This window comes from Rhinoderma darwinii, chromosome 4 (genome assembly GCF_050947455.1).
Source record: "Rhinoderma darwinii isolate aRhiDar2 chromosome 4, aRhiDar2.hap1, whole genome shotgun sequence".
NCBI lineage: Eukaryota > Metazoa > Chordata > Amphibia > Anura > Rhinodermatidae > Rhinoderma > Rhinoderma darwinii.
In genome coordinates, this window is record NC_134690.1 from 124,796,597 (window position 1) to 124,811,291 (window position 14,695).

A 14,695-nucleotide genomic window follows, 5' to 3' on the forward strand; every position below is an offset into this window, starting at 1 on the left:
GCAGTAGAACCTCTTTTTAAAAAAAGAGGGGGAGCAAAAAAGCGTCTGCAGGAAGAGATGAGCAGCGCCTGCATGGCACCTGTATAATCGTCAGGTTCTGACATCAAAATGTGATGTTTATAAAAATATTATAAGGGCATTTACAGAAAATTTCCATTGATGTGTATTATATGTAGATCTGTGCACTAATTTACTGAATCTAGAGAGCGCCTGGGCTCCAAGGCAGAATAAAAAAATGCAAACAGTTATAATACTGCAATCTTCTTATAGCAGAGTCCTCTGGGTGCCCATAGGCACCATGGACCTGGTGTGACTGCTGCCTTTGTACTCCTTATAGCTATACCCCTGACAAAATCAAAGCACTAATAACACATCTTTTGTGTACAGGGGCTCTATAGTAAAACTAATTGGGATTGTACATTTACTATACTAAAATCCATTTTCACGTATCTTAAAGGCTACAATATGTACACTATTGAAGTTTTTTTAAAATAAATCAATGTTCTATTTTATTTTAAACAACTTTTAAATAGATTTTTATTAATTTATTTTACTTTTTAAGATACAGCTTCTATGCATCCTGTATATATAGAAGCTGTATTGTTCAGTCAAAGCCGATTCAGGTCAGCTGTACTAATGGCTCGGCATAAAACTGGTCTTGCGTGTCTCTGACACACAGTATCCAGCTAATAATGATCACATCTAAGATCATGAACTTAGATGTGATCGTTATTAGCTTGATCCTATGTGTTCCAAAGTAATATAGTTTTAGGTAGGGGCATCAAAGTTTTATAACAGATACTGTACTGAACGTAGCCGTCTACCAGGACATTTTAGAGCACTTCATGATTCCCTCTGCTGAGAAGCTTTATGGAGATGCGGATTTCCTTTTCCAGCAGGACTTGGCACCTGCCCACACTGCCAAAAGTACCTATACCTGGTTTAATAACCACAGTATCACTGTGTTTGATAGGCCAGCAAACTCACCTGACCTAAACCCCATAGAGAATCTATGGGGTATTGTCAAGAGGAAGAGGAGAGACAGTAGACCCAACAATGCAGACGAGCTGAAGGCCGCTATCAAAGCAAACTGGGCTTCCATAACACCTCAGCAGTGCCACAGGCTGATCGCCTCCATGCCACGCCGCATTGATGCAGTAATTCATGCAAAAGGTGTAAAGGATCTGCCAGGCACAGCTTCAGGGTTAACTCCCAGAATTAATCAGTCAGCACCTGAGGCTACATCCCTGAGACTGACTCCTGCTTCCACCACTGTGGCTGGCAGGCTTAGGAGTGGGAGAGCCTATCGTAACCTGGCCAGACTCAGCTAGCTCCCGCCCTCGGTCTATTTAAGCCTGCCCTTCCTGTCCCTCTGTGCTTGTGATTCTTTTCTTGTGGTTTCCTGGCCCAGCTACAGCTCCTGCTATTTTTGATCCTGCTCCATACAGACCCTGGCTTACCGACTACTCTTCTGCTCTTCGTTTTGTACCTCGCACACTCCTGGCTTGACTCGGCTCGTTCACCACTCTGGTTGCTCACGGTGTTGCCGTGGGCAACTGCCCCTTTTCCTTGCTTGTGTTCCTTTGTATGTTTGTCGTGTTTGTCGTGCACTTACTGAGCGCAGGGACCGCCGCCCAGTTGTACCCCGTCGCCTAGGGCGGGTCGTTGCAAGTATGCAGGGACAGAGTGGCGGGTAGATTAGGGCTCACTTGTCCGTCTCCCTACCCCCCGCCATTACAAAAGGACCCCCGACCAAGTATTGAGGGCATATAGTGGACATACTTTTCAGTAGGCCAACATTTCGGTATTAAAAATCATTTTTGAAATTGGGCTTCTATAATATTCAAATTTTCTGAGACACTATAACTTGGGTTTTCATTAACTGTTACCATAATCATCAACATTAAAAGAAAAAATTGCTGGAAATAGATCACTCTGTGTAATGAATCTATATAACATATGAGTTTCACTTTTTCAATTGAATTACTGAAATAAGTTAACTTTTTGATGATATTCTAATTCAAATGGCAAAGTACTTGTGGCGTACATGTGCACATATGACTGCAGACGCTGGTACTTGGAACACACGCTGATCTACCCATGGCGTCATAATGATAACTAACTATAAATGAATACAGCTTATATATTGACTACACCTGCAGCTACCTATATAAAGGTCCGTGATTCAGCCACAATTTTAACAGACTCCTGAGTAAGCCGGGTCCCTCCGGTGATACGCGTGGGAAAGTGATTGAGACCAGCCTTACACTTAATGCCTACCCAGCTACTCTACCTAGTACAGGCTTTTCCATCTTGAGATCATAGTAGCCACAGTTGGTATTGTGTATTGCACATGGCACTTTATATATGTAAATGTTCTATTTGTGTACCATTTGTTGCATTGTATTTTATTTTACCATAATTGATTCTTCTGCTGGGTGTGACTAGTGTCTATCTATGCATTGTATTAGTGCTGGTCTCTGGTCGTGTGTCTTATCTTGGACCGGGCCTTGACAAATCTGTGTTTTTGTGGCATAATGAAATAAAAAAATTATTTTTTTTTTTACTCATCGGGTTGTGCAATTACTAGTGATTTGCCCGCTTTGTTTTTCCTGTGTTAGGGCTTATTCAGACGAACGTAAAATACGCGCGTGCAACGCGCGTGATTTTCACGTGCGTTGCCCGTAGCTATATTAGACAATGGGGCCGTGCAGACATGGCAGCGTTTTTTGCGCAGCCTTGCTCCGTTGCAAAAAACTCACGACATGTCCGTTGATTCAGCGTTTTCAACGCATCACGCACCCATTGAAGTCAATGGGTGCGTGAAAACCACGCATGTCGCACGGAAGCACTTCCGTGCGAACTGCGTGTTTGCGCAACAGCTGTCAAAAGGATGAATGTAAACAGAAAAGCACCACGTGCTTTTCTGTTTCCGAACATCCAAACGGAGTGTCTTTGCGATTAGCGAAACCCGACAACCGAAGCTAACTTCACCGGGTTCGGCCAAACTCGTTTTGGCCGAACTCGGCAAAAAAAATTCCGGTCCGCGACGTCGGGAGACATTCACTGTGCATGGTGCTGAAAGAGTTAAACTATTTCAGCACCATGGACAGTGACTTGCGATCCCAACATACATGAACCTGTAAAAAAAAACGAAGTTCTAACTTACCGATTACTCCTGTCTCCTTCCTGCAGTCCGACCTCCCGGGATGACACTTCAGTTCAAGTGACAGCTCCAGCCAATCACAGGCCAAGCACTGGCTGCAGCCAATCACAGGCTGCAGCGGTCACTTGGACTGCCGCGTCATCCAGGGAGGTGGGGCTCGATGTCAAGAGAGGCGCGTCACCAAGGACGCGTCACCAAGGCAACGGCCGGGAAGTTCTCGGTAAGTAGGAACTTTATCTTTTTTTTTTACAGGTTTTTCGCTGTTGTGTTCGGCATTCACTGTCGAGGGTGCTGAAAGATTTAGCTCTTTCAGCACCTTGGACAGTGACGGGCGTCGACAAGCCTCATCTCTATGATGCCGGCTGCGCGAAAATCACGCAGCCGCGCATCAGACACGGATGACACACGCAGCTGTCAAATAGTGTTTGCGCGCGCAAAACGCTGCGTTGTTTGCGCGCGCAAAAACGCAACGCTCGTGTGAATCCGGCCTTATTGTACTTCTTAAGATTTATCTGTTGAAGCCCCTCTGTGTGCCCACTGTATTAATATTTGGGGGACCAGGAGCCAGGGGACACTGTGGGGGCACTTCTAGTCTAGCGTGAGTTATTGATTGATTGAACTTGGTATTATTCTGCTGCAGGTATTGTTAATTCCATTTAAATTTAATTTTAATCGTGTCCATTAATGAAAGATTTTAATTGCTTAAAGGGTCAAGCATATTTTAAAACTATTGTCCGGTGATATCTTGTGTATAATTTAGTTTTTTGTTTGTTTAGTGTAATTTGTCTGTAAATTACGCTATTCTCCTTCCTGATAATGACGTCATAGTCACCCTTTGACCTCCGTCTTTCTGGCGGCTTTTTTCAACTGCACCGTAGTATATAAGAGGGTGTAAAAAGGTGTGTTTGTTAAGGCCTGAGGAAGATGCTAATCCAGCATTGAAACGCGTTGCCATTGTATTATTATCTTATTAAATCGCTGAACATTTTCTCTGTTTACTTGATCAATCATTTTCACGTCCCTGTAATTATCTTAAGTGTAGCAGCGCCTCCCAAGGACCCGCCCTTTTTCTACTAGCTTTTACAATTTATTGCGGTGACCGGATTGTTCACCGGTTCTGGGTCCTTGCAGCAGCACACACCGGTTTTATCCATTCAAGCTTGGATCCATTTTTAACAGGTGAGAATATTACCATATGTTCTTACTGTTATCCACCTGGTTTATCTGCACTATGTGGCGCCAAGCTTTTTGTTGTTGTCTCTATATTATTTTGGACCGGGCCTTGACAATTGTGTGTGTTTTTGTGGCATAATGAAATTTTTAAAAAAAATCTTTTTTTCTTACTCATTGGGTTGTGCAATTACTAGTGATTTGCCCGCTTTGTTTTTTTGTGTGTTATTGTACTTCTTAAGGCTTATCTGTTGAAGCCCCTCTGTGTGCCCACTGTATTAATATTTGGGAGACCAGGAGCCAGGGGACACTGTGGAGACAAGTATACTGCAGTGGGAGTGGCGGCCGTTACACACATACAGTAACATAGATACACAAGAATGCCCGACACTATAAATATATACATATATGTGGGTATTCACAAATACACACATATACAGATTGATTCAAAGTACCCATTACCCTCCGCCCTCCACCCCTGGTGTCAGGTCCATCATAAAGATCATTACTTTCCTCCTCTGTCCCAATGTAAATTATATAATACAGGGAATTACTCATCCTGTCAGTTCGTTAAAACATAACATAATTCCTTCAACTCACTATTATATAATAAGGATCATTGCAGTTGACACCATTGCTTTTCAAACTGTAAGGTGAACTTCAGGAGACAAATGGACGGTAAATAGAACAATATTTTGACATGGACTTTGACGAATGGTGATGAGGCCCAGGCATTGCAATTTTCTGGCTGTTTCAGGCCCCAGTAGAAAAAGTCTGAAAAGACCTGATCTACGATACACAGGCTCAGTTTTGAAGTGGCTCATCTCCTTCCCATTGCACAGGCTGAGTTTTCATTTTTGTGCAATCATGGATATATCAGTGCTTCTCAATGAGTTGCATAGTACAGCAGTTTAGTGACTGTCATCCTGGTCTACCAATCAGAACTTTGTCTTCATATACAAAGTAATGCGAATTTGTAATCTGGAGTTATTTGCTCTGAAGGTAGGGTTGATGAATTTACTTACATCATCCAGGTAAAAGTTAGGTGCCCTGGGTATGCCCTGCACCACACATAAAAAAAAGACTGGAATGTGTTCTTTTGGATTCCTACCACCTGTCCCATTAAATTGCAGGGATGGCAGGACAGCATCTCAACGTAATCTGCAAGTACTGAAAATCTCCAGAAATATTTGCATACACATTTGTGATATTAGCAGTTCTTTTTACAACTTGTGAACTTTAGGTTTTAGAGTTTCTTTAAAGCTTTGTAAGAGCAATATGCATCCCCAAAACCTATTCTTAAAAATGGATGGAAGTGTTATTAGCAACAGAAGTCCTACAGACTAAATAAAGAACTTAATTTTAAGCTTTATTTTATGCCAACAAACAAACTGTGTCAGACAATTTAGTTTATAAATTTGATTCATACCTTAAAGCAGTGTCTCTCAGCGTTCCTAAGCCAAGTACCCCCTACTCAAATAAACTACATAAAAGTACCTCCAGGTCTTTGATCATATACTGTGCTGCAGGGGTGGGATTCAAATTTTTAACAACAGTTTCTCTGTTTTGCCGACAAAGGCATACGCGTCATGAAAAATGATTCTTATAATCAAATAAAACAATTACAATATTCCATATACACCCTATATTAAAGTGGACTCCAAATACAGAAATTCCCTGTTCAAAATGCTTAACTGGATTGCCACACTATCTATATAATTACATAAGAATACATACCTATCTACCGACACTATTAAATTCACCCATTACGTATAGACCTATATGCGCACATTCAATATCCTAAAAGTGCTCAGCCCATTTAGTTAGACTGTGCAGTGTGAGAAGGGTGGTGGACAGTGCGGCGTGCGCAGTAAGCCATGACAAATCTCCCGGCTAATGCACAGATACAGTGCCGGAACCAAGCTCAGTACATATACACAACAGCAGAGCCAAGCCCAGTACATAAATACAGGACCAGAACTAAGCTCATACATATATAGTGCCGGAACCAAGCTCAGTACATATATACAGTGCCAGAAAAAAGCTCAGTACATATATACAGCGCCAGAACAAAGCTCAGTACATATATACAGCATGAGAACAAAGCTCAGTACATATATACAGCATGAGAACCAAGCTCAGTATATGTATACAGCACCAGAACCAAGTTCAGTTTAGCGCTGATGGCTGCTGGCCACCACCATCTCCCCTCCCCTGGTGGCCGTCAGTTTTCCTTCTCTCTATGCCAGCGTCACCCTCAAACTTCCTGGGGACGCGGGCGCGTTCTGCTTCTTGGCCCCAGCTCCCGTAGGATGCGCGTATGCACTCTGTATGAAAGGGCCAGCGCGTGCCCCACTAAAATCTTCCCCAGCCTAACCCTGTATCCTGAATCCCGTATCAAGCATCTGTGTCCACTGCCTGTAGCAAGTCGAGTGTCCGTGACGACTTCACCATCTGTGTCCGGTGCCTGTGCCAAGTCGAGTGTCCGTGACTAATGCACTACTCCTGACTGGTATTCTAGCCAAATTCAGTGTCCGTGACGATTGCACAACTCAGTATAAATGTATTAGCTTTGTTACGGTGCTGTATTTATGTACTGAGCTTGGTTCTGGTGCTGTATTTATGTACTGAGCTTGTTCTGGTGTTGTATTTATGTACTGAGCTTGTTCTGGTGCTGTGTATATGTACTGAGCTTTGTTCTGGTGCTGTATATATGTACTGAGCTTGGTTCTGGTGTTGTATTTATGTACTGAGCTTGGTTGTGGTGCTTTATTTATATGCTGTGCTTGATTCTGGAGTTGCATATATGTACTGAACTTCAATTCGGTGCTGTAAATATGTATTGTGCTTGGTTGTTATGATATATATAACTCCAGAAAAAAAGTTCATACATATATATACAGCACCAGAACCAAGCTCAGTACATTCATACAGCACAAGCACAAATACCTCTCAGTACAGAGATCATTTGCAAATTCAGTTAAACCCCTGCCATATAAGTTTGTATGACATAAAACTACAGCTCCCAGTATAGCCTGAACAATGGGAAGGATATGCTGGGAGTTGCTGTTTCACATAAAAGAACGATACACCCATAATCTTCCTGCAGATCATACAGTGACTACAGTACTGATCAGTCACAGGGAGAATAAACGTTTACATTTAGTGACTCACAGGTGACGTCTTCTCAGATTGGAGTCATTCTTTTTCTCTTTTCTTTTCCATCCAGTCCAGACCTCTATGATCGTGCCTCTCATAGAACCCTCTATAGATCGAGCCCCTCATAGAGCCGTCTGTAGATAGTGCTCCTCATAGAGCCCTCTGTAGACAGTGCAACCATAGAGTTCCATGTAGATAGTGGCCCCTGTAGATAGTGGCCTCTGTTAATAGTGCCACCTGTAGGCTATGGGCTGTAAATAGTGCCCCCTGTAAACAGGGCGCTCCGTAGATAAGGCCCCCCATAGTCCCCTGTAGATAGGGCCCCAGGTAGAGTCTGCTTTAAATAGGGCCCCCCTGTAGAGTCCCCTGTAGATAGGGCCCCCGTAGAGTCCCCTGTTGATAGGGCCCCCTATAGAGTCCTCTGTAGATAGTGCCTCCTGTAGCGTCCCCTGTAGCATCCCCTGTAAATAGGGCCCCTATAGATTCTCCTGTAGATAGGGCCCCATATAGAGCCTCCTGTAAATAGGGCCCCTGTAGAATCCCCTGTAGTTAGTGCCCCATTTAGCATCCACCTGTAGATAGGGCCCCTGTAGATAGTGCCCCCTGTAGCATCTCCTGTAGATAGGGCCCCCTATAGAGTCCCCTGTAGATAGGGCCCCCTATAGAGTCCCCTGTAGCTAGGGCCCCCTATATAGTCCCCTGTAGATAGGGCCCCCTGTAGATAGTTCCCCCTATAGATAAGGCCCTCTATATAGTCCCTTGTAGATAGGGCCCCCTGTAGCTAGGGCCCCTATATAGACCCCGTGTAGATAGGGCTCCCTGTATAGTCCTCTGTAGATAGGGCCCCCTATATAGTCCCCTGTAGATAGGGCCCCCTGTAGATAGTTTCCCCTATAGATAGGGCCCTCTATATAGTCCCTTGTAGATAGGGCCCCCTGTAGCTAGGGCCCCTATATAGTCCCCGTGTAGATAGGGCTCCCTGTATAGTCCCCTGTAGATAGGGCCCCCTATATAGTTCCCTGTAAATAAGGCCCACTGTAGCTAGGGCCCCCTATACATTCCCCTGTAGCTAGAGCCCCCTGTATAGTCCCCTGTAAATGGGGACCCCAACACTGCTCACTGTAAGAAAAAATAAATAAATGTTAGGCTTACCTTACCTCCTGTTCCTGCGCCGTCCTCCAGCGATGCCAGGACTCATACAGTGAAACAATGCAGCGGCGCAATGACATCATCGCGCCGACTGCATCATCGTTAAAGCGTCGAATGTCGAGCCATCCAGGGCAGTTGCTAGGCAAATCAATTGTATCCACATACTAAGCAACAACTCCACCCCAACCATGCCTGCCTCACAACCGCTATTGTAGGGATTTATGCTTCCTTATCTCTACTTATTCAATTCCTACGCTACACTAACCAAAACACAGAACGGTGACCACAACAATAGTATTCCCTACCATACATTAAGTAACAAGGGCTTAGGAAACTAATGTCATAAATTCAAAATACATGTCACTGTTAATAAAATGTAGCCTTAGTATATAATCTAATATAGTCAAGTATGACACGCAAAAATCACCTTTTTGTGAGGAAACAGAGACTGGAATAAGGATGCTTCGAAGCTATGTGTTCCCTTCAGTTGGGTTTTCTCCCAGAGTGTTTTAAGCACTTGCATAGAAGTAGTCTGTGTAGACATTGGCTCAGAAAACAAGCTCTACAAGGAGAGAAAATACATATATTGTTATAGTAAACTACAATTTCAATCATGTATTAATTCTAAAGTTAATAAAAAATATATAAATATTAAGACATTTACCCGCACCACCTATGGGACCTGAACCTATCTCCAGAACGGGTATCACCCAACCCCCGTTCTGCCTGAAGAGGTAACTGCCAGCCACTGCATTCAGGCAGAGAATCAAGGGAGTGCCCAAGCCCTCATCTATCAGACATTAATGGCATACCTCGTGGATATGCCATAAATGTCTTAGATTGGAATAACGCTTTTACAACAGGAATCTAATGCACCAAGAATTGAGCATTAGAGATGACAGCATACTACATATTATTGCTTTCTGATTGTATGGCAACTCGATTTTACAATGTATAATATACTTTGGGGGAAAATTAACAAGATTCCTAATGTGGCAACAATTTTTAGAGTTTCGCATTGTTTCCCCGGCTCTTGCCTCTTTTTAAAAAAAGTGTGCTGAGCTTAGCAGAGGGAGGTTTGGCCAACCATGGACTGATACATTTACTATAAATTACGCCAGAAGCTGGTAGAAATTGTAGCTGAAAACTACGCCAGCTCCTGCCTGGCGTAGATTTTATTCAGTTTTGCACGGACAGCCAAAGATGTGACAAATTTATTAAGAGGCATGAGTAACATACCATCATCAAGGGTGAAAGAGTAAACATTTATGGAAAAATGTGGGTACATTATTTTTATGTATTTTAAAGCGCTATTTATTTCCAGGGCTCTGTATAAACAGCCCTGCTCCTGCCACTGACTGCGATGAAAATGTACGTCACAGTGCAGAATTTACCACCCGACCATGATGTACATTTTTATCCTAGGTCGTTGAGGGGTTGAACACATAATGATAAAAAACATGCAGAACATGAGCTTAATGAGTGACAGACTACGGTAGAGGGGAAGAAGCACATACAGCACCCGCGAGATCACCATCATGAAAATGTCGGTTATAGTGAGGGAGTTAGCATTTGACCATGACATACATGTTTATCATACTGTAGGTCATTAAGGGTTAGACACATAATGATAAAAATGAGCAAAATATGAGCGCACTAAGTGGCACACTGGTACAGAAGAAAAGAAGGCCCTATGTGCGAGGGCTTACAATCTACTTGGGAACCAGTAACTCTATGAAACAATCGAACCTGAATTTCTGTAAGAGTGACTTGGATGCATCCTTTACTATATTTGAAATCAATTTAATGGCACCTTAATAAAACACAAAGAAATGCATTAGCAAATCCAAAAATTGCACGCTAGTGTATTATTTACAATAAACTTGATTGACTGACTAGAAAAAAGCATAAATGGCTTATATAATTCACCTAAAAAGATCCATTCACCAGCTTATTTTTCTGATATTTCACAATACAATGTTTATAAGTTATAGAGGATTCTAGTGAAATCTGTTAACTAATAACTTTTTAAACTTATTCATTTTCATAAAACCAGAGTAAAGTTATTCCAGTAGCCTCCAATTCATTATTTTTTGTTAAATAGTCTATAGATGACATTTAAAGGGGTAATCCCATGAACCATTTTCATACCAAAAGCCCAGAAATGCGACATGAAATACATTTAACCCCTTAAGTACGTGGACTTAGTTGGCACATTCAGGACACAGCCACATTTTTCAAATCTGAAATGTGTAAATTTATGTGGTAATATCTTTGGAATGCTTTTACCTATCCAAGCGATTCTGAGATTGTTTTCTTGTGACACTTTGGACTTTATGGTACTGGTAAAATTTGGTCGATACATTCAGTATTTATTTATTTTTTTATAAATTTTTTTATTTTCTGCAAGTTATACAAAACCACACAACAAATAAGAGCACGCAGGCTCAAACATATTAAACAGTATTACCACAAAGTGTAATATAACAAATAAAGAAATTGCACATTAGTTTGTATCAAAATTTTAAAAAATAAGAATATTCCTGAAGCAGTAATAAGGAAAAAGGGGAACAAACCCCTCCCACCTTCTCGGGAAGAGAAAATTCTAGTTTAGTTTGGTAAGAAATTCAGCTGTCCCGCAAATGCAGACGACCCAGCGTACCCTTTAAGACTTCCAACAAGTACCATTTGGTGAGCGTGAAGGGAGACACCGCCTGTTTAAGTTCCGATTCAGATAAATGCCGTATTATGAATGCCTTCCATTTTATGAAAAATCTTTTAGTGCGTTTGGTTTTCATACGTTCCGCATCTAATCGTTCTATGTGTAAACACTGCTTTAGTTGGTTCACTACATTTTGCATAGTTGGTATTGTTGATACCAACCATTGTTGTAGCAGTAGTCGTTTAACTACCAAACAGATCAGGTGAAACAGTTGGGGCAGGTGTCTCCCTTCCGCTCTGCCACCATCCGTCTCCTCCTCCCAATAGTGGAAAAGGACATGCGACATTGGCAGGGTCTATCCCCATAGTGTATCCATCATGTCACGGACCTGAGACCACAAGGGCTGAATTGCCGAGCACTGCCATAAACCATGGAACAGATCTGTTTTTTGGACATGACATTTAGGACAGGCCACCAGGCGGTCAGGCATAGCATTTCTCGGCGGTATGTTAAAACCTAAGATTGCCCTGTGCATTATGCGAAACTGAGTATCTCTCCACACCTCTCTCATCACATGTTTCCGAACTGAACCCCATCCTATCAGAATTTTGTCCCTGAGGTCCCCGTCTCCTAATTGTCCTTCCCATTTTATAAAAAAGTGTTCCGGCGGAGTAGCAATCAAACTATCCCTAATTTTGCAGTAGATTTGTGATACAGACAGCATTCCCGTATGTTGAAAAATTGCTTTATCCATTTTATTTGCGATCACCTCTCGCCCCACCTCCCTTAGCGCATTCCTAAAGAAATGCTGGACCTGAGCATATTGGATACTTTGGAAAGGTCTCAACCCAAATTTGTCTATCAATTCTTGACCCGTAAGCCATCTCGGATCTATGTCATGGAGTAGATGTTCCACCCTTAGAATGCCCTCGCCCTCCAGTCTGTCTTCCTTGAGCGAATTCCGGATGATTCCATAGGGGAAGATATTTGGAGACTCGAAAAGATAAACCATAACTCCGTCTCATCGCCCTCCACGTCATGAAAGTATCTCTACAGATCACCGATTGCTTTATGTACCCCGGCATGGCTGATAGGGACGAATGTAGGAGCGTGCAGAGGTCCCATGGGGCACAAAAATGTGATTCAAGCGTGTGATCTGAATGATAACTAGTAGACGCCACCCAGTCTTTAACATGTCTTGCTAAACAGGCCAAATTGTACCCTCGTATATTAGGTAAGTTAATACCACCCCTCTCCTTAGTGGCCATGAGCTTGTCTATACGGATTCGAGGCCTCCTCCCTCTCCATAGAAAGTGACCAAAAGCCGACTGTAGTCTTGAGACATCTGTATGCTTTAAAAGAAGTGGCAGGGTTTGTAAAGGGTACAATAGCTTCGAGAAGCTCATCATCTTAAGAAGGTGATTCCTTACTAATAGAGAGAGTGGTAAACCATGCCACCTTTTCAAGTCATGTAAGATCTTCGTAAATAAGGGGAGATAATTCAAACGATAAAGGGAGTCGGCTGTGCGCCCAATATGTATCCCCAAGTATTTGATGGATCAATTGGCCACTGGAATATTGTGCAACTGAGTGGGTAACCCCCCCGTGGATCTGTCGTGCCCAGAAACAGAGCCTCACATTTTGACACATTCAGTTTGAATCCCGAAAAAACTCCAAAATCCGATATGACATCCAGTACTTTGGGCAGCTCTGTATCCGGGTGAGCCATAAATAAGAGGATATCATCCGCAAAAAGAGCCAGCCTCAGAGTCGCCCCCCCCGATCGAAATACCCTGAAAGGTCCGGTCTGTATCCAGGGACCGGGCCAAGGGCTCTAAAGCCAGATCAAATAGTAAAGGGGACAACGGACATCCCTGCCTCGTCCCCTTTAGCAAAGGAAAGGACGGGGAGATAAATCCAGGCGTGTGTACACTAGCTTTAGGTTGTGTGTAAAGAACTCTCAGAAATCGTCTAAAGGCCCCCTGAAAACCCATGGCATCCAGCACCTGACCCAACCACCCCCATCTCAGATTGTCAAATGCCTTTTCTGCATCTAGGGTGATCAGGGCAGGCGGTTCTCCCCCTCGGCCATCTCCAACCTTATCCATTGCCAATAAAACTCTTCGAATGTTCGTTACAGCTGAACGGCCATTTACGAAACCCACCTGCGATGGGCCTATCAGTGAGGGCAATATCAAAGCCAAATGGTTGGCCATGAGCTTAGCCAATATCTTGAGGTCCTGGTCGATCAGCGGTAGGAGGAGGGACATTCAAGATCCCGACCCTCTTTAGTTATTAGCTTGATATAGGCTAGATTAGTTTGAAAAGCCCGATCCTGTCCTGACAATACGTTGTTAAACAGGCTAGTCAAGATGGGCGCCAGTTGTGTCCCCAGAACCTTATAAAATTCACCTGGGTATCCATCAGGCCCAGGAGACTTGCCCGAGGGCAAGGCCATAATTACACTTCGCACCTCCTCCGCGGTTATCGGCACATTAAGCGCGTGTAGTTGTTCCTCAGAGATTTGAGGTAAAGAGAGGTTTTGCAAAAAGGTCTCGCCCTCCGGCAGTTCCCCCGGGTCGTCCCGGTACAACGAAGCATAATAAGTCCCCAGTGATGTGTTAATGGATTTTGGTTCTTCTGTAACACTGCCTCCCGGGGATCTCAGGCGTTGGATACAGTGAAAAGGTCTCTTTCCCCTAGCCAGGTTTGCTAACAATTTCCCAGGTTTATCTCCAAAACGTCTACAGCTTACTTCCTGTTGGGTCCTAATAAAATCTTCCCGACGCTCAGCCCATATATCAAAATCTCCCCTGGCTGATATCCATAAGGCTTTAGAGAGTGGGGTCTGCTTTACTAAAAAAATCGGTATATATGCCTGTCTCAACGCTGCACTAGTCTTCTCGTATTGTGACCGTACCACTTTTTTAAGTTTACTAACATGTGCTATAATGCGTCCCCTCAAAACTGCTTTTGCCGTGTTCCAAAATAGCTGAGGATCGGATACATGTTGCTCATTCGTAACCCCGTATTCAAGCCACCAACCCTTCAGAAGCGTCAGGAAACATTCATCCTTGGCCAAAAAGGATGGAAAGCGCCACAAATAAGCGTCTCCCTTAGGATGAGTATCAAGCAGGTCTATTAAGACAGGTGCGTGATCTGAAATAACTAGGTCTGTAATTGAGACCTCTTTGACCTTGGGAATTAATGCACGACTAAGTAATACATAGTCAATACGCGACCAAGAAGAGTGGGGGTGAGAAAAATGAGTATACTCCCGGTCACCAGGATGAACATGTCTCCAACCATCAATCAATGATGCAACCGACAAAAGACCCGCCAAATTAGAGCCCGCGACAGAGGTCGTCAGATCTGTAGCTGGTCTGGAC

At 43.3% G+C, this 14,695-nt stretch overlaps 1 protein-coding gene across 1 annotated transcript in view; it reads right to left on the reverse strand.

The window, feature by feature from the left end:
- Positions 1 to 14,695, reverse strand: part of VEPH1 (ventricular zone expressed PH domain containing 1) — a 409,378-nt gene that overhangs the window by 100,388 nt on the left and 294,295 nt on the right. The window contains exon 11 of the mRNA XM_075864020.1: positions 9,072 to 9,206. Within this exon, the coding sequence (XP_075720135.1) occupies positions 9,072 to 9,206 (135 nt within the window). The remainder of the gene's footprint in view (positions 1 to 9,071; positions 9,207 to 14,695) is intronic.